Here is a 20,187-nt window from a genome sequence, read left to right as displayed (position 1 = left end):
TATTGAAACACAGCCTCGCCCAGTTATTTGCATATTGTCTGTGGCTGCTTTTGCAATACAGCAGCAGAGTCAAGGGACCAAATGGCTCACAAGACCTAAAATATTTACTATCTGGCCCTTCACAGAAAAAATTTACTAACTCCTGGTCTACAGTGAAGAGTAAATTGCTCCCCACTCTTGTTCCCCCAAGCCCTCAGTTCTTCTCCCCAGAGGCCATCACTTCCACAAGACACTTGCAAGTCCCTGATGAAGGCACAGAGGCATATCTGTCCCTGCTCTTTTCACACAACAGGTAGAATATTACATACACAGTTCTGAGACAGCGTTATATCAATGCTTCCTTATTCCGTTTACAGCTGTATAGCATTCCGACTTTAGGATGGATCTTTCTTTTATAACTCACTGAACATTGAGGTCATTTTCAGTTCGGGGTAGTACAAACTGCATCGGAGAACTTAAGCCTTTACTCATAGAGGCCAGCAGCCCTGAGGGGTCAATTCCCAAGAATCGAATTGCTGGGTCAGGGGTGTCTGTGTGTTACATTTGATAGCTCATGCCAAAATTGCCTTCCACCAAGGCCGTGCCCATTTAAACTCTCAGAACTTTTGAGAGTGCCAGTTTCCCCCACTCTTGCCAACACAGTGTTATCGAGTGTTTTGTTCTTTGCCAATCTGATAGGTGGTTTTAATTTGCGTTTCTCTTACTGTATTTCATTGAATCTAAGATACCATTGATTGCAGGATGCATCCTGATTTCAGAGATGTTTGAACGTAAAAATTTGCATCTTAGAATCACTGAAATACAATACGTTGAATGAGACTGGGTATCTTATCCCATTTCCTTACTCAGTACATGGTCCTTTTCCTATTTTTCTTGGGAGACAGGACAGTAGTGGTTAAGAGCTTTGGGTTCAAATTCCAGCTCTGCCACATACAAGCATGTGACTTTGGGCAAGTTAATTAATCTTTCTGTGTCTCAGTCTCCTCATCGGTAAGATGAGTACCTACCTCATAGGGTGGTTGTGAAGATTAAATGAATTAATATGTGAAAAACCCTATGTTCCTGGAACATACTAAATGCTCCACTAATGTTTGCTATGGTTATCATCTTTCCTTTGGGATCTTTTTTCTTAATGAGTTGCAAGGGCTCTTTATAAATTATGGAAATGGCATCCTTTTCGTTTTCCTCCCGCCCCAAACCCCTGGTTTTTATTCCTTTTTCCTTGACCACAAAAGTAACAAATGATACAAAATGCAGACATTACAGTTATAAATTGCATAGGAAGAAGCCAATGGAAATGACCCAGATGTCCATCAGTATAGGAGTAAACGAATTGTACCATTACCCACTACCCACCCACCCCCATCCCTTTTTGGCTGTGTATTTTAGCAACTACATCAAACATTAAATGTCTTAATGCTATACTTCAGACACACCCCAGGGGGACATAACTCCCTGTATGTGCCATGAAGTGCCACTAGCAAATGTGTCACACACCCCATCCACCACAGACCCCTCCCAGGGATTCCCTGTCTTTTGGGTACCTGTGACCCTTCCTGTCAACAGTTCATCCACTTTACTTTCTGTAGTTGGTATTATAAAAGCTGTAGCATGAGGTTGGGGTTTTTTCTTAACTATAAACTGGAAATACAAACATAAAACTGTATAACGTCATCCACAACCTTGCTACTCAAAGTGTGGTCTGTGCATTGGCATCAGCACCACCAAGAGGCTGTTAAAAATGCAGAATCTCAGCACCCCTCACCCCCACAGAATAGAATCTGCATTTAAACAAGATTCCTAGTGATTTATGTGCACACTAGAGTTTGAGAAGTATTGCTCTGAAAAAATAATACTGTAGGTCTTGTACAGTATATTGCATTTTTTAGATTTTAAATCTTTTTCAAACTATTCATGCCTTTCACCTCCCAGAAAGTCCAAAACTGCCTGGATGTTTTCCCACATTTTTGAGAACAGTGTGTTTGAGTGAATGCTATGGAGCAGTCCAAATCCATATATCTCTTTCCTGGCACACTGTGCTAGCTTCTTCGGCTGCAGATATCAAAAAAATTACCTTTAAGAGCAGCTTAAGCAATGAAGATACTTATTATGAAATACTCAGCCATAAAAAGAATGAAATAATGCCATTTGCGGCAACATGGATGGACCCAGAGATTATCATACTAAGTGAAGTAAGTCAGTGAAAGACAAATATCATATGATATTACTTACATGTGGAATATTAAAAAATGATACAAATGAACTTATTTACAAAACAGAAAACAGACTCAGGTTACCAAGGGGGAAAAGTGGAGGGAGGGATAAATTAGGAGTTTGGGATTTGCAGATACTACTATATATAAAAAGATCCTACTGTATAGCACAGGGAATTATATTCAATAGCTTGTATACTATTGTATAGTAACTTATACTGAAAAAGAATATGAAAAAGAATATTTATAAGTGAATCACTATGTGGTACACCAGAAAATAACACAACATTGTAAATCAACTATACTTCAATAAAAGAAAAAAAAAGATACTTATTATCTCATGTCTCAAGAAGCCCAACACACCACGTCTCTGGACTCCTCACCTGCAGTCTTGCTGCCGCCCAATTCAGTTTCCTCCAGGTAGCCAGACTGCACTTTGTGAAAATGCAAACCCGTCCACGTTTTGCTTAAAACCTCCCAGGCTCCAGCCCCTTCACCACAGAGGAAACAGCAAGTACCCCAGAGTTAAAAGAACTAGATTCCAAACCTGATTTACTCCTTTCTTGTTTTGAAACCCTGGGAAAGCCATCTTACTCCTCCGAGCCTCAGTGTCCACATCTGACAAATGGAGATAACAGCTACTTTGCAAGGGTCTTTGAGAGCATCAGCATTGTCAAAACAATAATGGCAGCAGCAGCTAATACTTATACAGCCCTCGCTCTGTGCCAAGACTTCTTCTGAATTCTTTAGTTCTACTAGTCATTTAAATCTTCCCACCAATCCAATAAAACAGGACTCTCCTTCCGCATCAGCTGAAGCTACCAGCTCAAGAGCAGAGAGGGGACGCGGCGCAAGAGCCAGAGGAATTCTGTACTGGCTGTGACCTCTGGGGAGAGGCGGAGCCTCTCTGAGAGAGCGCTTCAGAGCGGGGAGGACTACAACTCCCAGCAGGCTCCGCGACGCCTCTGGACTATAATAACCAGCCTGTCGCGGGTTCTCGCGTCGACCTTAGTCCTCCGGCGAAGCGCGCAGCCCACGAATTCGCTTTATTGTCAATTTTACTTGCCAGAAATCCCCAACGAGAACCAAGGAATCTATGCAAGTAAACATTTGTGAGCATTGTAGATAAGAGGCTTGTGTTTTCATCCTCACTCCTCCACCTGTTAGCTCCAAGTCTTTTTTTCTCATCTCTAAAATGGGGATATTCCTAGGAGTTGTCTCATTGAGTTTGAGGCTTAAAAGCTGGATATGATGGCTTGGTAAATGCCTGCTCTTCTAGTGTCCCCTCCTCCCTTGGTATCAAAGCCTTTGTAAATGCATTTTATCTCCACAGCAACCCTATGAGGTTGATACTATCACACACATACACACCCTTTTCAAAAGGGGAAACTGATGCCAGGAAGGTTCAAAGTTTCTTGCATGAAGTCATATGGCAAAATGAGTGGTGAAGGAGGACCCGAACCCAGAAAGTTTCACTCCAGAGGTGAGTTCACCTTAGGAGCCCAAATGCTTCCCTCTTGCTACCTGACATTTTGCAGTGACCCAAAGTCCAGGGCAAATAATTTCTGTGCTCTTCAAGGTAAACTTGAATCACATGTTACGCAGAACAGGATCAAGATGCTTGCGTGTGGCAAGGGCCAGGAAGAAGTTGCATGTGGCACTTGGAAAGCTGAATTTCACCTGGTTGGAGAAATCTGGGAAAGCTTCCCTGAGGGAAATCTGAGAACTGGAGTGGGTACAGCAAAGGCCCTGAGGAAGGAGAGGACGTGTGTTCCAGAGGACTTGAAAAGGACCAGTGTAGCTAAAAAGGTACAGCAAGTCTCAGAGTTTCGGGTAATGCCAGGGTCGGGGGACAGTGAAGTGCCCCAGTGCAAATTTTAGGGAGGCACTCCCCTGAGTGGTGGTGCAGGCACGGAGTCAGGATCTGAGAGTGAAAGCCTCCTTAAATTTAGCCGCATCCTAGTCCTGGCTGTAGGTTCAGGGCCTTGTGGGCAGGATGGCTAATGATTCTGGTTTGCCCTACCTATAGAGTCCTGATTCTGCTTGTTGTCCCAGAAAGATTATACTAGGCCCCCTTTCAATCTGATGATTGTCGCTGTTGGATAATAATTCTGTGGCCACTCAACTTGTAGAGTCTGTATTTTTATCCAATGGGAATGGACAGCCACTGGAAGTTTTAGCTGGAGGGTGTCTTGAGCAGACTCTGGCTGACATGTGGAGAATGGAATATGGGGGCTGCTGGGGTCATCCAAGTGGAAGACAAGGGGAGCCTAGAAGTGGATGGAGTAGAGAGGTGCTTGGGAGACATTACTGTCAGAACAAAGTGATGAGTTGGATGCACTAGGTGAAGGCTTCCAGCTCCCTTGTTCCTCTGCTGAAAGTCATGATCCTTTCTATGCTAGTGTTTAGCTGTGTCACCTTGAGGCAATTCTTTGACCTCTCTCAGCTTCAGTTTCCACATCCATATAAGGGCTTCTCAGACCATTAGAAGAGGAGGAGTCACTTCTTGGATTTAACATTTGCAAATATATGTCCCCAGGGCCTTTGCACATGCTGTTCCTGCTACCTCCTTCTCATCATTCAGGTCTCTGTTGAAATGAGACTACCTTAGGAGGCCCTCTCTGACCACCCCTTCCCTGGTTTACTCTTTCATAGTTATGTTCTTCCTTATTTGTTTACTTGCATTCTATCTTTGACAAGAATGTAAGCCTATGAGAAAAGGGACTTGCTTCTTCAAGGATGATCCATCCCCAGCACCTGTCACAGAGTCTGGCACATAGTAGCTGCTTGGTAAATATCTGATTGAATGAATGGATTGAGTGAATAAGTGAACAAATGAGTGAATGCTTTCCCTACCACCGTAATGCCCCCAAATCATTTAGTTGCACATCACCAAAGCCTCCTCTTGCCTGGGAGCATTGATCTTGGAAGCAGTACATCTGGCCTGGGTTCAAATTCTGACTCAGCCACTTAACAGCTGAGTTTAGATAAATCGTTTAACCTCTCTCGGCTTCATTTTTCACTTTAATCTCGACCTGGCAGAAATGTTGTGGGGATCCAACTAGATAGGAAAATGCCTGAGTGAAAAACGCTGTTTTTTAAAAATACATTATAAATCTGCATCTATTTATTTTTTTTAATTGAAGTATAGTTGATTTACAATATTGTGTTAGTTTCAGGGTCTATCATAGTGATTCAGTTTTGTTGTTGGTTTTTTTTTTTCAAATTACATTGCATTATAGGTTATTACAATAGGAGATTTTTTTAAAGCTTTCCTTTCTTTTTCTTTCACAGTCACACCCTTCCAAGTCTGATCACCCTTGTCCTTCTCACCAAACACCTCAATACCTCCCTTGCACTCGAGTCTGGAGGGCCTTACAGGTTGCTGGGCCCTCACGCAAGCAAATATTTCCTTTCTAAAAGGGCAGAAAAAAACCTTCCCGGCAACGGGTCGCGCGGTCCGCGGAGCGGGCGTCAGCGCGTGCGCGCACGCATGCGCAGAAAGGCCCGGGGAACGGGCGGGGGGTGAAGAAGGGGCCGGCCTTTGAGCGACAGCGACGCAAGATGGCAGCCACCACGGGCTCGGGTGAGCAGGGGCGCCGGGCCCAGCCGGCCGAAGGGGCACGGGCTTGGGCCGGGGGCCGGGGACCCGCAAAGGCCCTTGCTGCGGGGCCAGAGCCTCTGCACTGCCTCTGTCCGCTGAGCTTCGTGGCGGCGACCCGGGCGGCCTGAGTGGGGAGGAGGAGCAGGCGGTGGCCGGAAGCACGGGCGGGGGCCTGAGGGGCCTGTGGGCGGCGCGGCGAGGCCCAGAGGCTCCCCCGGGCGGCATGAGGGCCCCACTGAGAGGAAGGGCCGGGCCCTGCGGCGCTGCTGAGCTGCCGGAGCGGGCGAGGGGCGAGCCCAGAGACATTCCCGAGGAGACTGGGGCTGATGGTTCTTTGGGGGAGATCGAGGGGTCCCTTAGAGGAAAAGGAGGTGCCCCAACACAGATGGAAGTCCTTTATTGGGTGCTGGGTGTCCGGGCGAGGGGAGGAGCCTTGGGATGTCCGTTTGGCGGGGACTTAAGAGAAGCCCCTCAGGATGGATGGAAGAAGGAAATGGGATCCTGGGGGATGACTGAGAGAATTCCCCATTGATTAAGGGAACAGCTCCAGCGTTAGTTTTGGAAATGGGATTAGTTGAGGAAATTTCTATGTTAATTAGAAAGGGGAAGTCTTGGGGTGGCTGCTTTTGGAGGGTATTAGGGGCATCTCCACAGGATACATGAGAAGGGGAAAAAGATTTCTCAGATTTCAGAGGGATTTTGTTGGAGCAGCCGATAGTGAAATGACCCCGTCGTTACCAGGCCCGTATTGAGGAGATAGATGTTAGTTGTAGGAGGCAAGCTCTGAGTAGGGCAGTTGGAAGCTTGCGATATTGGGTGTAGAACAAACGTATTGGGAACCCTGGAGGTGTCTTTTTGGGGGACAGCTGAGGGAAGCCCCATGCAGCGGATGACTGTGGAAAGGTCAGGTTTCAGAAATGTTTCTTTTCAAGAAGAAAAGTCTCCTTTATTGGGTGATGGAAGCATACACTAGGAGTGTCTTTTTTGGAGACTGTCATTCCCTTCCACTCTTTTGGATATTTGTAACAGATATGTGGGTTCAGCTCAGAAGTTCCCCATTGGCTGGATGGTCATGGGGAGAGGAGCAAATAAAATGGAAACCCTTGGGTGACTGGAGAAGAAGGCTGAGCAAACCCCTACTCCTCTGGAATGAGCAAGAGAGAATCAGAGGGCTACACTTCGGGCCAGTGGGAGTTCTTCTCGTCTCTGGCAGGTTAAGGGAAGGAACATTTCTTTTGAGACTGGATTCTCTGTTCTGTGCTCCTAAGATGTGCCAGAGGATCCAATCCTGAAGGGTCTGTTTTAGAGTTAAGACTTGCAGTTGGTCATCAGGGGGTGAACACAGATGGCCTTCTGGAGGAAGCAAGGTGAGGATTGGCAGGGAAAGTCCCCAAAAGGACTGATGAGGCAAGAGAGTCTGATCCTGAAGTGCAGAGTGTCTCCCTTGGTGAGGCAGTTGTTCCCTGAGGTGCCTGGCAGTAAAGTTGGCCAATGAAGTCCTCCCAGATGAGATGACAACGGGTAGCCTCTGATGGAGGAAGCAAACAGGCCCACCCGCCGGGGTACTGAAATCCTCTGGCTATTTAAGGCCACAGCAACAGCTCTGTTAGGAGAGGGTTGGTGACCTAAAGTGAACAGGGTGAGAAGAGTCTCCAGGATGCTGCTCCTCTAGTATCCGAAGGAGCCATCTTTGATTGTTAGAGTGGGAATAGAAGGAACTGGAAGTAGGAGCTCTGACTGAAGTCACCTACCACAAGCTGCCTTGTACACTCAGAGCAATGGGGTCTTGCTGGAGGACAGGAAACCACACATCCTTTTCCTAGATTTTGTTTCTAATTGGAGCAGTGCTGAGTCAATTCACTTACCAAGAGACTGCCACAGACATTCTCAGCAGAGAGAGGCTGAGTCAGGCCAGACTGCTGTGGGAAACCTCTTGAGTGGAGTAACCCCCCTGCCAGGTTGCCATGAACTGGGGGTTACAATGTGCCCATAGCAGCCAGTGTTATGGTAGTATTGCAACTCGGCCATGTTGGCAATCACTTGAGATTGGCTACCTATAATCTGGTTTAACAGCTACTTAATTCTAACTTCTTGAGGCCTTGCCAACTGAAGAGTGCTTCATAGATGCCATGGTGGCCAGATAAAACATCATCAGCTGCTGTCTAGTGGCATACAAGAGCATTTGGCATGGTTTAGAGAACGTGGAACTGGTTTTGAGTTGCCCTAAATGGGCTTCCTAGAACTCCTTTGTGTGTTTATTCAACAGGTATTTATTAAGGGTTGCTGTGTCCCGTTGTGAACAGTGAACAAGATGGACATAGCCCCTGTCCTGGAGGAGCTTCTGTTTGAGGCAGGAAGAAGTCCATTAAAAGAGAAAATAATTAAGAAGATTTGAGATAACAGTAAATGCTTTGAAGGAAATTGTGTGATGTGATAGAGTCTGGAGAGGGGGTCAGGGAAGACTTCTCCAAGAGGGAGCATTTGAACTGAGACAAACGATGGAAGGAGCCAACCATGCAGTGTGCGTCACAGGTGGGGGCTGGAAGGGGTGGTGGAGTGAGTACAAAGGCCCTGTGGCAGGATCAAGCTTGGCATGTTGGAAGAACAAAATAAAAGCCTTGGTGTGCAAAGGAGGCTTGTTAAATAAATGAGTTAGAGAGGTACTGCTTTACATTTTACTCATTGTGGAGGGAAGCCATTGAACAAGTACCTGGTCTAAAGTAGGCATTCAGTTAAGTATTTGATGAATGAATGAATGAATGAATGAATGAATGAATGAATGAGAGTCTTAAAAAGAGGGGAATGACAAAACCTGACCTGTGCTCCCAGGCAGTGAGAGGCATGCAGAGTGCTAAGTGTGGAAGCAGAAAGATCTTATTTGGGTTAAACTAAAATGAGTGTACAGGCCTCTCTGCTTTCTAACCCTGGGAAGTCTTTCAGGTGTGGTCAGGGGCCCTGAGGCCTTCCTTAGTCAGGTTTAGAATAAGCCTCTTGATTAGTCTGTGCCCTGGTTGCCAGGCAACAGCTGTGAAGCCTTTGAGTTCCTGTAAGGGCTGAACTTAGTTTTTTGTGGTCACTGCTTTCAACACTTGGTGACAACACCTTCCCACCTCCCTTAGTTCTGCAATGTGTGATTTGTGCATAGATCTTGGAGGGTAAAGTGTGGAAAGCCCACCAGAATCCTCAGGTTGCCCAATCTCTGACAGGTGACTTCCTCCTGCCTTGGCCGGGACTGCAGGACCTTGAATAGTAACCCTTGACTGCCAGGTCTTTCCTCTCACCCAGCATCCCACAGGCTTTCCTGACAATTAACCTGAAATTGAGTGCCAGAAGAGTAAGCCTTTTACATTTAAAATTTTCATGCGTTGGGAGTGCTGTATACACACACACACTCCACTTACGAACATTTAACCAAATGGGCAGTGGACGTTACGTAGTCTTCCACTCAAAGATGGAGCTGGAGCTGGGAGGTGAGAACCTGTAGTCTTAGCTGGTCTTGTTCCCGTAGGTCTCCCTGTATGAGCGTCCTACTGTGCTGGCTGTAGCTAAGTGCCTCTTATACAACATGAGCCCTGCATTTGAGAGAACTTCGTGTATGCTCAGCTCAAGAAACAGCAGTCTGCTCCAGTGATGGAGGGGAAACTCTGTTGGGCCAGTACAACCTCTTGCTCCTCTTAGGGATTGCCAAGGTTAATTTTGATGGTCATGATTTTCCCCTTCATGACATCTATAAAACCACCCTCTTCCTCCCACCATGTTCTTTTCCTCTCTTTCCCTCTCTGTCTCACCTGAAGGGTAGGTAGCTCTACAGTAGTTTGATAAAAGCAGAGTAGAAAATGTAAAGTCAGAAATCTTCTTTGATTCTGAAAGGTCCCAGGGAAGTACAGAGCAGCACATCTGGTGAAGCAGAGATGTTAACACTATTACCTTTATATTATGTATAGTGCTTAAGAGTTTTCCAAGTATTTTGACTTACCTGTTATGACATCTCATCCAACTCTTCACAACCTGGTGAGCTAACCAGGGGAGGCGTTGGCCCCACAGTATTCCTGAGGGACATTGGTGGCTGGCTGAGGAATGGTGACACTCAGATTAGAGCCCAGGAGTTTTTGACTCCAGTTCCCTCCCCAACCTGCTCCAGTACCTTAGAAAGGGAATGGAAGGGAATGGATTTGGGCACATGCTCTTTCTCAGTCTTGGCATGTTTAATCTTGGTGAGAGAACAGGCTTTAATGAGAAGCTTCTGCCACCTGTAGAAGGAACTCTTTATAGGAGCCCTGGCCACTTTTTATCCCATTCTGGGTAGTGTGCTACCACTCTTTTACGAGAGTGAAGTCATTTCTAAGGAAGCTCTTGCTTATACTTTATACTCATAACTTGCTCTCACTGGGCTTAGTCTCCCTTCATATCATGTACAAAGTAAGTCATTGTCTTCATTTACGTGCGACCCCTTCAGACTTCTTTTCAAGCTGCGCTTCTTGGGCTTACTATATGCTAGATGCTGTATTAAATACATCATCTTGTTTCTGACAGCAACTCTTTGAAGCAGGTATCTGTTATAAGGCTGAGGGAACTGAGGCCCAAAGAGGAGAAATGACTTGCCTGAGGCTAAGAGCCAGTGACTTGCAAACCAGGGTGCAGAACCAGCACAGTTCTGCTTCAGGACATAGGCTCTGGGCCATATTACCGTTTTTCCAGCCCCCACTGCCTGTTCTCCAGCTAGGCATCTCAAGTTCCTTCAGCCATTGGCAGGTCTGTTGACATTCCTGCCTTGGCAGATTAGTCCTTTTGTGGGTAGCTAGTAATGATTGCCAGGTAGGAGTCTTTCTTCATAGTCACATTCACCCCGTCACAAGTCCAGTAGGTGTAACCCCAAAATAGATGCTAAATCCTCCTTCTCTCCATCTCCATCCTTGTCATTCTTGTCCTACCGTAACTGTCTTTCTCTTGCCTAGAAGGCTGCAAAGCCTCCTGCCCTTTTTCAATCCATTCTCCATAGAAGAGGCAGAACGATCTCTTACAGACAGAAAACAGAAACTGCCACTCCGCTGCAGACAGCCTTTCCCACTGCACTTAGAATAAAATCCATCTCTTTTCTGTGACCCACAAGGCCTTCTGTGATCTTGGCCTTACCAACCCCAGACCTCCTGTAGTATGCACCTCTGCTCTTGCTCTGCCTGCTTCTTCTTCAGGCCTCAGCTCTCCAGAAAGGCCATCCCTGCCCCTACCCCTTTCAATTTAGTCTTCTCACTCATTATCACATCTCTGTTCTGTTCTCCAGTAAAGTCCTTAACCTTGTCTGAAGGTTTCTTGTTTGTTTTCTTGCATATTTTCTGTACCTTTCCAGTAGGGCAGAATTCTGTCTTGTTCTCTGCTATGTCCCTAGCACCCAGCAGAGTTGCTGACATATAGAAGATGCTCAATACATATTGACTGTTGGAATGAATTCATCCAGGGTCTCATCTTAATGTAGCCAGATACATAAATTTGACATATTTGGAGAAACAATGTATCTGATAGAGCAGAAGCAAAAGTGCCTGTTCAGCCTTTCAAAAAGGAAAGCTCCTGTCCTGATTAGTTGATATTTATAGAGGGACTTGAGCAGAGAATTAACTCTGTCCTCTCCTTCCCTAACTGTCCTGACACACTTACCATATCTTATTCTTTGACTCCATCCCCGTCAGAGAAAATTTGATCTTTGGCCTTAGTCATTGTAGCAGCAGAGAAATACAGAGTCTTGCATTTTGTCACCAGCTGTTTGTTGTCACATTGTCTGGCCTGTAAAGAATAATGGATTGCCACTGTTTCTTCCCCCTAGCAGTGATTCTCAAGTTAGTGTGCATCAGAACCTGGAGGGCCCGTTAGATTGCTAGGCTCCACCCTCAGTTTCAGATTTGATAGTTCTATGGTGTAGTTAGTATTCTGGTGTGTGGCCTGAGAATTTACATTTCTAGCAAGTTCCCAGGTGATGTGCGGGCTGCAGGTTCCGGGGACCATACCTGGAGAAGCACTGCTATAGAGAAGGAGAGAAGAAATATGCTCTTCTGGGCAGGCACTAACTAGGCAGCCAGGCTGCACTTGCCAGTCAGTTGCTCAGACATAAGAGTTAACTGCCCCTAACTGTATATCCACTTTTCAAGAACACTGAATCAGGTATATCACCTTCTAGGCCTCCTTATTTTCCAGAACGGTAGCAGCACCAGATTCCCAGCTTAGTTCAATGTCTTCCCTGAATGGGCAACCAAAACAGTTTTAACTAGCAGCTTTCTTTCCAGGAAAACCTGTGAGGCTCTGCCATTTTAAATCAGGACCCAGGCCAGGCCAGGGTTTTCAGAGATTGGCATATTATGATAGCTGCTGCTTTGTGGCCATGATTTTCCCAAAAAGATGTTTTAAAGGGCTTCAAAATCCCTTTTGTACCACAAATATTTTCATATGTTGCTGTGTTTCAAATTACTGCATTAAATGCTTTACTGTGACGTGGTGTAAAACCCTATCAAATATTCATGCTTTTTCAACTTGGTGGTTGTATTTTCTTTGTAATATCCTACAGCTGCTGACTTTTCAGTTTATATTTAGCTAGGAGAATAACTGGCTGACTTTTAATACTGACACAGATCCAGGAAAAATTCTTCTGGAAAGAAGAATTCTGAAGTAGCAGGAACAAATGTTTTCTTTTAAAAATCTTGGATTTCTGTGATATTTTAGCACCTTGGTGAAATTATCTTAACATTTTCATAGTTAACTTTTTAATAGTTACAGTTTATTAAGATTAACAAGAGTCCATTTTTATATCCTCTGGATTGTCACTTGAAGCTGTTTCTCCAGCTGTCTTTTAGGTGTCAGGTTCACACAGAAATTTTAGGAATCTTTAAATGTAGGTTGATTCAGTGGATTAAAGTGCCATAGGAAGAAAACATGTTAGAGTATAACTGAGTTTTTCTGATCTGTTATGGTTTCTGACATATATGGATTTAATTTTTTAATGCATTCACTGAAATCTTTTGTTCAAATTAATGTGTCATGACTTTGAGCTTATTCTCTCCATTTGGGATGGGATGAAATTCTCACTGTGACTGCTACACTCGTAAGGTCTACAGGATCGCTGAATTCCACCAATATTTAGATTTATGTCACTGGAGTAGCCCCTGAAGTTCTAAAGCAAGGATGTGGTCAGGTCATTTGGAGCTAAATGCTCTTGCTTTGTAGATAATATTAATGTATTAATTTTGTATGCAGTTTCTAAATGGCTTGTAGTATCAGTAATATTCTCTCATATATATTTTATGAAACAAAGTTTAATTTGTAGTGAAGAATCCTTGTGTGGGTTGAGCAAAAAACCCAGTTGTCCCTCATTAAAAACAAAAAAAGTTTCCCTAAAAGTCTCAATCTCATTTCATTTAAAAATAAAACTACTTATCAAATCTTAATTATCTCAAAATAAAAACCTTAGGTATCTCAGTTATATGGTATCACTGTCCAATATTTTGGCCACAATAGACCATATTAGAGTTTACAGTAGGAAAGGAAGAGATACTGCCTTTTCTTCAATCAGGAAACATTTATCAAGTATTATTACTTGCCAGGCAGCACACCAGATTCTGGAGAGGTAGGACTGAATGAGTCACAACTGCAACTTGAGAAGCTTCAAGAGTGAGTCAGACAAAAAGAAAGAAAATGAAATTTAAAGAAGAAGAAAATGTACAGCGGAGACATTATGTGAAGGTGAAGGAACGTTGTTGGGGGGAGGATCCTGAGAGGACCTCTGCAGACCGCCCCGCTCCTAATTGAGGATAAGTGTTTTTTCTTAAGATCATCACATTCAGAATGTAATGTATAACTTTCCTTGGGCTATTTAAAATCCATGCTAAGCCCCTTTGATAATCTTTATAATATTAGAGTCCCTTTTAGTAGTGCTGTGAATGTTTCCCTGCTGTATTTCCAGAAATAAACCAGAGTTAGAATTTTGAGCATTATTCATTCTGAAAAAATATCCCTAGCTAACACCCAGCCACCCGTTCATTCATTCAGCAAGCATTTGAGTGCATGCTCTGGTAAAGCCCTCTTTTAGGTGTTGGAAATTCAGCAGTGAACAAAACAGATGAAGTTTTACTCTCATGGAGCTTGTATTCAGATGGGAGAACAGACAGTAAACAGCTAATAAAGTGAACATGAATACTATACATTTAAAATGTCAAGTGGTAATGATGCTGTGAAGAAAAATAAAGCAAGATAAAGAAATGGGAAGTTAGACCTTAGGTGAAGAATAAGGAAACCAGCCAGCCATTCCCAGCTCTAGGGTAGAAAATTCCTGGGTGAGGAAACAGCAAGTGTGAAGGCAAAAAATCAGGTTGCATTTTCAAGAACTTCAGGAAGACTGGTATGGCTGAAGGAGGGTGAGGGAGCAAGGGAAAGGGTGGCAGGAAATGATTGGGGAAGCACGTGGTGCTCTGTACTGAGGTAAGGAGGTTGGATGCTAGTTGTAAGGGGAAGCCAGTGGAGGGCTTTGAGAAGGGGAGTGATGGGAGCTAACTTAATCTTTAAAAGGCTCGCTCTGGAGAATAGACGGTAGGTGGAAACCAGGTAAGACCAAGAAACTGGTCAGGAATCTGAGGCGGCATGGACTACAGTGATCACAGTGGGGATGGTGAAAATAATCATATTTAGGATATATTTGGACATGAGTTGGATGTGGGGTGTAAGGGAAAGATAAGAATTCTTATCATGACTTCCAAGATTTCTAGCCAGAGAAACCTGTGCCATATACTGAGATTGAGGAGTGGGTAGTTTCTGTTTTTTGAAGAGTGCAGGGGAGTTTTGTTAGGGGTGGTTTTAACTGTGTTTGGAGGTCAGGAAGGTGAGGCCAATCAGACAGTGAAGTGAGGACAGAACCTGAGGCAGAGGAAAGAAAGAGTTAAAGGAGGGTGCTACCAAGAGCTCCAGGAACTTGGGGTGGAGGCTGAGAATTGACCATATGAGGGATGTGGCTAGAGGGTGCTGCTTGGTGCCCCTGACAAAAGCAGTTTTGGTGAGAGACTACATGAAAAAGCCTGATTAGAGTAGGTGTGAGTAGGGTGAAGAACTACAGACAAGGAGTCTAGACAGCCCTTGAAGGTTTTTTGCTAAAAAGCAACAAGGAAACGAGATGGTAGCTAAGAGGAGACACGGGATCAAGTAAGGGATTTTTATTTGTTTTATGATGGATATACAGTGTAGATATACTGATGAAGGTGATTACTACTCTGTGTCAGGTATTACGCAAAGTGCTTTACAAGTTTCACTTCATTTATTCTCCCTCATTGACACTTGTAAGGGCAGGGAGTGTTGGGACCGTGGTTTTGGTGAGGTTCAAGGTAATTTTCACAGTCACACAGCTAGATTACTGGAAAGTTGTGGAGCAAGGACTTGGTCCTAGGTCTGTGCTCTCAATCCTCTGCTAAAAAATTACAGAATTTTCTCTACAGTGTACTCTGATTCTTATTTGTGGAAGATAACCAAGCCATTACTCCGACCAGCCTTTTTAAAATAGAGTGGTCAGCCAGGTATCCTTACATTCTTGATTCTGCTTCCGTGTCATCGAAAGATCATTTATGTGAGTGCACACACCGAGGGAAGTGTGGTTGACTTGGTCTTTCATAAAATGGAGTGTGCATACCTTTTTATCCTTTGCTCAATTTTTTGATTTTTTAACAAATACTTATCCAAAGCCTACCAGGTAAAGGCCACATGTTCGTGTGTGTGTGTGTATGTTTCTGAAAGTGGGAACCATCACCACAGTTGTGCAAAGTAATATGTGCTGCCTTAAGTCTCTTAGCATTCCTTATTTCCCACCTTTCTCAGCCTACAAGAAGTTCAGTAATGTGTTCTGTCGTCACATCATTTGCTATAAGCAAATGCTTCTGGCTTTGTATCCTGAGATGTTGGTAGTAATACATCCTAACCTGGCCTCTAATCCTTCAGCCTAGCCTGAACATTGCCCAGTAGATTTGACTTATCTCTTGTCCTGTTGCAGCTCCCCACTAATTAGTCTTAGATAAAGTCCAGTCCCTCTAAGTAGCATGCATCTCTTTAGCTTTCATCAAATTCAGAGGGGTCTGTGACCCCCCCTCAAAGATTAAGAATCATTGTCCTCTGATTATATTTCTCTCATATGTTTTGATACTGTTTTGTTTTATTGAACTTTGTATAGTGTATATCTTGTTTCCAGGGTGAGACTTTATACTCTGATTGGAAGGCTCCTGGTTTTTTTTCATAGCACCTATAAGGTCTAGCATGGTGTTGAGTAAATGTTTGATAATCATTATACTGAAAGGAGATGTGTGTACATATTTGTTACTGACAAATCTGCGGGTAGGGAAGTTTTGACAAGCAGGTAAAGAGCTTAGCTAACTTTTTAAAAAATTGCAGTCCTGAAATGTGTGGATTTTTGCTTGTAAATGTGAAAGGAGCTCAATTTTTTACACATGAAACATGGTGAACCCTACCTTGATGGCTCCTTACCAGATAGAGTTCAATATACCAGCTAATCAGGTGCTAATCAGTCACTTCTGTTTAAATATCAGAAAAAGCGAAGTGAATCACTGCACAATTTGTAAATTTTTGCAGTTCCTGATTTTTTCTGGCTGTTATTATTCCCCATACTTCACTTTTAATCAATTTTTGAGTGAAAATAGAAGTTTATGGCTTAGGAAAAAGTGAATTAAAATATAAGTCCCGTTTAAAAGCTATCTACTTTGTGGACTTCTATTCTTCAAGATTTAGTTACATAAAGATGAACAGAGTGCTTTACTGTCGGATGCCAGATTAGCGTGTTTATCAATCTTTACTTACCCTCTGACAGAAGAAAGGGTTTAAAATATCCTCTGAGCTAAACCTAGGGTGTTAGGGCGCAAATGGATTTTTGAGAACAATTAGGTGACCTCAAATGTTGTAAAATGGTGGTCCATAAGCACAATCTGACCCATAGACATTTGATCACAGCAAAGGAGTGACTGTTCCCTTTAGGCAGAATGTGTATTCTCCAGGTCACCTTGGTTCTTAACACTCCCTGTTGTTGTTGTTGTTGTTGTTGTTGTTGTTGTTGTTGTTGTTGTTTTATTGAGTTATAGTCAGTTTCCAATGTTGTGTCAGTTTCTGGTGTAACTGCCTGTTGTTTTGAACCAGACATTAAAGAAATTTGCAAAGCCATACCACTCTCCTCACTGTGTTCTTCGGAACATACGTTATCTTAAAATGTAATGGTTTGTTGTGGCTAGTCTTAAATGGATGAAATATTTTTATAATTTGTCAGTTTTAATTTCTAATTTGGTAAATATCAGTAGCTACCTCCCGCAATAAACAAATCTCTTTGACATCTTCAATAATTTTTAAGAGTGTAAAAGGGTCTTGAGACCAAAAAAAGCTGAAAACTGCTGGTCAAATGGAATAAATGCTTATTGTCATTAATCAGTACATAGTACAACTATTCTGATAGTTATATGTATGTTCCAACTCTTGCTTGGAATATTTCTAGACTGCCTAATAGATATGGCCAATCCAAAGTTTTTCATTTGTTAAGCTGTTTTGATGCCTGTTTTATAATTGAATCAAATTGAATCATCCTATATGGTCAGTATAGAAGTAACAACAAAAAGCTGATTGTGTCTTCTCTGGTGCTCAGTTACTATTCTAAATACTAACCTAAAGTAAGTTTAACTGATTCATTTTTGTTGTTCGGTTGTATATATGGGCTTTGCACACTTTGTTTTTAAGTAATTGAATGTCTAATCCAATGGAAATACCTGTTGGAAGTACAGGATTCATTTCTAATATATTTTCCCTACTTCACAATTAAAAAAATCAAACATCAGAAAAATGTAACTTGAATTCACTCCCTGTTTTGAAACTAATACCAATGAGCTTGTGGTATTTGGATTAAGATTTCTTAAGCAGACCTGCTTGTTAGATGAAGAGGGAACATTTCCAGCCATAAGGATGTTCTTTGCTAAAGTCTACAAAAGCAACAGTTACACCAGGAGTAATTAATCCAGCCTGGCTTAAAGATCTCACACACACACACACACAATATTTTTATCTTTCCAAAAAGAACAATTTGAAATAGAGGTCACACGTGTAACTTCATTCAGTAAGAAGGGCTCAGCCATGGGAGCTGTTGTTCATTTGACTTGAACAAGTTTTGGTAACACTAAAAAACATGGACCACTTAAAAGTTAGTCACTTAAGGAATACAATTAAGTGAGATCCCCACTCTCAGAGAATCCTTGATCCTTTAATCAGGTGTCATATAACGGAAGCCCTGAGAAGGTGAGAGTATGACTGATGTAACTTACCTGGGGGAAGAGGGTTCCAGGCAGAAGGAAAGTGTTTTGTTGATCAAATAACACAAGATCATGGTTTAAAAAAAAAAGTCAAAACATAGAAAGGGGGTTGGAATCACCCATAATCTTTGCACCCAGAGATAACTGCTATTACCATCTTAATCTCTATCCTTTCCAAGTTTCTTAAGATGTCACTTAGCATCCGTATTAGTTCACTAGGGTTGCCATAACAAAATCCCACAGCCTGGGTGGCTTAAACAATCAAAGTTTATTTGCTTGGAGTTCTGGAGGCTAGAAGTCCAAGATCAAGGTATCAGCAGGTTTGGTTTCTTTTGAGACCTCTCCTGTTGGCTTGCAAGTGGCTGCTTTCTCGCCATGTCCTCACGTGGTCTTTACTCCAATCATGTTTGCACCTGTGCTATCTCTTTTGTGCGTCTGAGTTTCCTCTTTGTAAGGACACCAGTCAGATTGGATTAGGGCCCACCCTGATGGCCTCATTTTAATGTAATCATCTCTGCAAAGGCTCTGTTTCTAAATACAGTCACATTCTGAGATGCTGGGAGTTAGGACTTCAAGATAGGAACTTGAGGGGGTACAACTCAGCCCATTACACCTTCTTGAACAGGTATCTCAGATGTTGGTCAGTCTTCCTATCAGTATGATTCTGTGCTCTTTGGATATTCATTTTTATTAGTTCAGACTTATAAATTAACCAATAGTAACAGCAATAGTAATTCACAGTGGGGTTTTTTTCCCTTCCTCTAAGCCACATTTGTTAGGATTATTAAAGATTTAGATTTAACTCTTTCTGAATGAAAGGCATTGTATTATCTGGCTTTTTGCTTATAATGTCACAAACATCCTTCAATTTTTTGTTTGCTGGAGGAGACTCAGTCCAGTATAGCTGAATAATACAGTTGGCCATTCTGTGGATAAAAAATGCCAGTGTTTTCCAAATGGACCATTCAGGAATGCTTTCAGGTTTTTTCTTTTTCCTTTCAAGTACCATCTGTACTATTTAATATCATTTTTCAATCAGCTGACTTTTTTGCTTATATTTATTTTAAAAGGAAACTTTTATCATCATTGTAAATGGAAAATTAGTATAATATTACTTGCCCTAAGTAAGTTGTTCTTAAAAATAAATATATGACCGTAAAATGAAGTGTTTACTCATGTACCACCTAAAATCATCTAATGCACCACTAGCAACTCCATCCTTCTAGTTGCTTAGATGAAATGCCTGGGAGCCATAGTTGACTTCTCTTTCACCGGCAGCTTGACAGCAAATCTTACCAGCTCAGACCTCTAAAATTATGCTGCTTCTCACCACCTTCACTGCTATCACCATGGTCCGAGCCAGTATGCTCTTTTGCCCGAGTAATTGCAGTAGCCTCGTAGCTTTTTTTGCCCTAGCTGCTTTTACTGTATCCTTCACACAGCAGGCAGGGGAATCTTACTAAAAACTAGTCAGATCCTGTGATTCTTCTGTTCAGGACTCCAGTAGCTTTTTGTGTCACTCAGTAATAGCTGGTGTCCCCACATTGCCTACTGTACTTTGATCTCACTGACTTGGTTTTAACCAGATTAATGTCTTTGCTGTTCTTTGACACTCTGGACAAGATGCTGCTTCAGGGCCTTTGCACTTGCTGTTTCCTCTGCTTGGAAGATGCTCCCTTCAGCAACCATAAGTTATGTTCCCCCTTTTTCACATCTTTAGTCATAACATTTGTTTGCAATAGAGCTTTGCTTGATCACCCTATTTAAAATTGTAACTTCCCCCACCATTGCTCTACTTCAGAACACCACCATCTGTCGTAGTACATAATTTGCATAATTTGTGTATGTTTCCTGCTAGAATGTAAGCCCTATGAGGGCAGGTATTTTTGGTTTGTTCACTGCTTATCTCCCAGTGCCTGGAAAAGTACCTGACATAAAGTAGATGCTCAGGTATTTATTCCAGTTGAATTAATAGTAGCATATGTCCTACACTTTGGGAAATAATGAGGAGATTTTGGGAACACCTCTCACAGTCTTGAGTCTCTCCACTTGG

At 42.9% G+C, this 20,187-nt stretch overlaps 1 protein-coding gene across 1 annotated transcript in view; it reads left to right on the top strand.

The window, feature by feature from the left end:
• Nucleotides 1–5,719: 5,719 nt before the first annotated feature.
• Nucleotides 5,720–20,187, top strand: part of UBE2V1 (ubiquitin conjugating enzyme E2 V1) — a 28,315-nt gene continuing 13,847 nt past the window's right edge. Inside the window, exon 1 of the mRNA XM_072944388.1 lies at nucleotides 5,720–5,799. Within this exon, the coding sequence (XP_072800489.1) occupies nucleotides 5,778–5,799 (22 nt within the window). The 5' untranslated portion in view covers nucleotides 5,720–5,777. The remainder of the gene's footprint in view (nucleotides 5,800–20,187) is intronic.

The sequence above is a fragment of the Vicugna pacos genome, chromosome 19 (assembly GCF_048564905.1).
Source record: "Vicugna pacos chromosome 19, VicPac4, whole genome shotgun sequence".
Taxonomy (NCBI): Eukaryota; Metazoa; Chordata; class Mammalia; order Artiodactyla; family Camelidae; genus Vicugna; species Vicugna pacos.
Note: the sequence above shows the minus strand (reverse complement) of the source record. Positions and strands in the feature narration are given on the sequence as shown.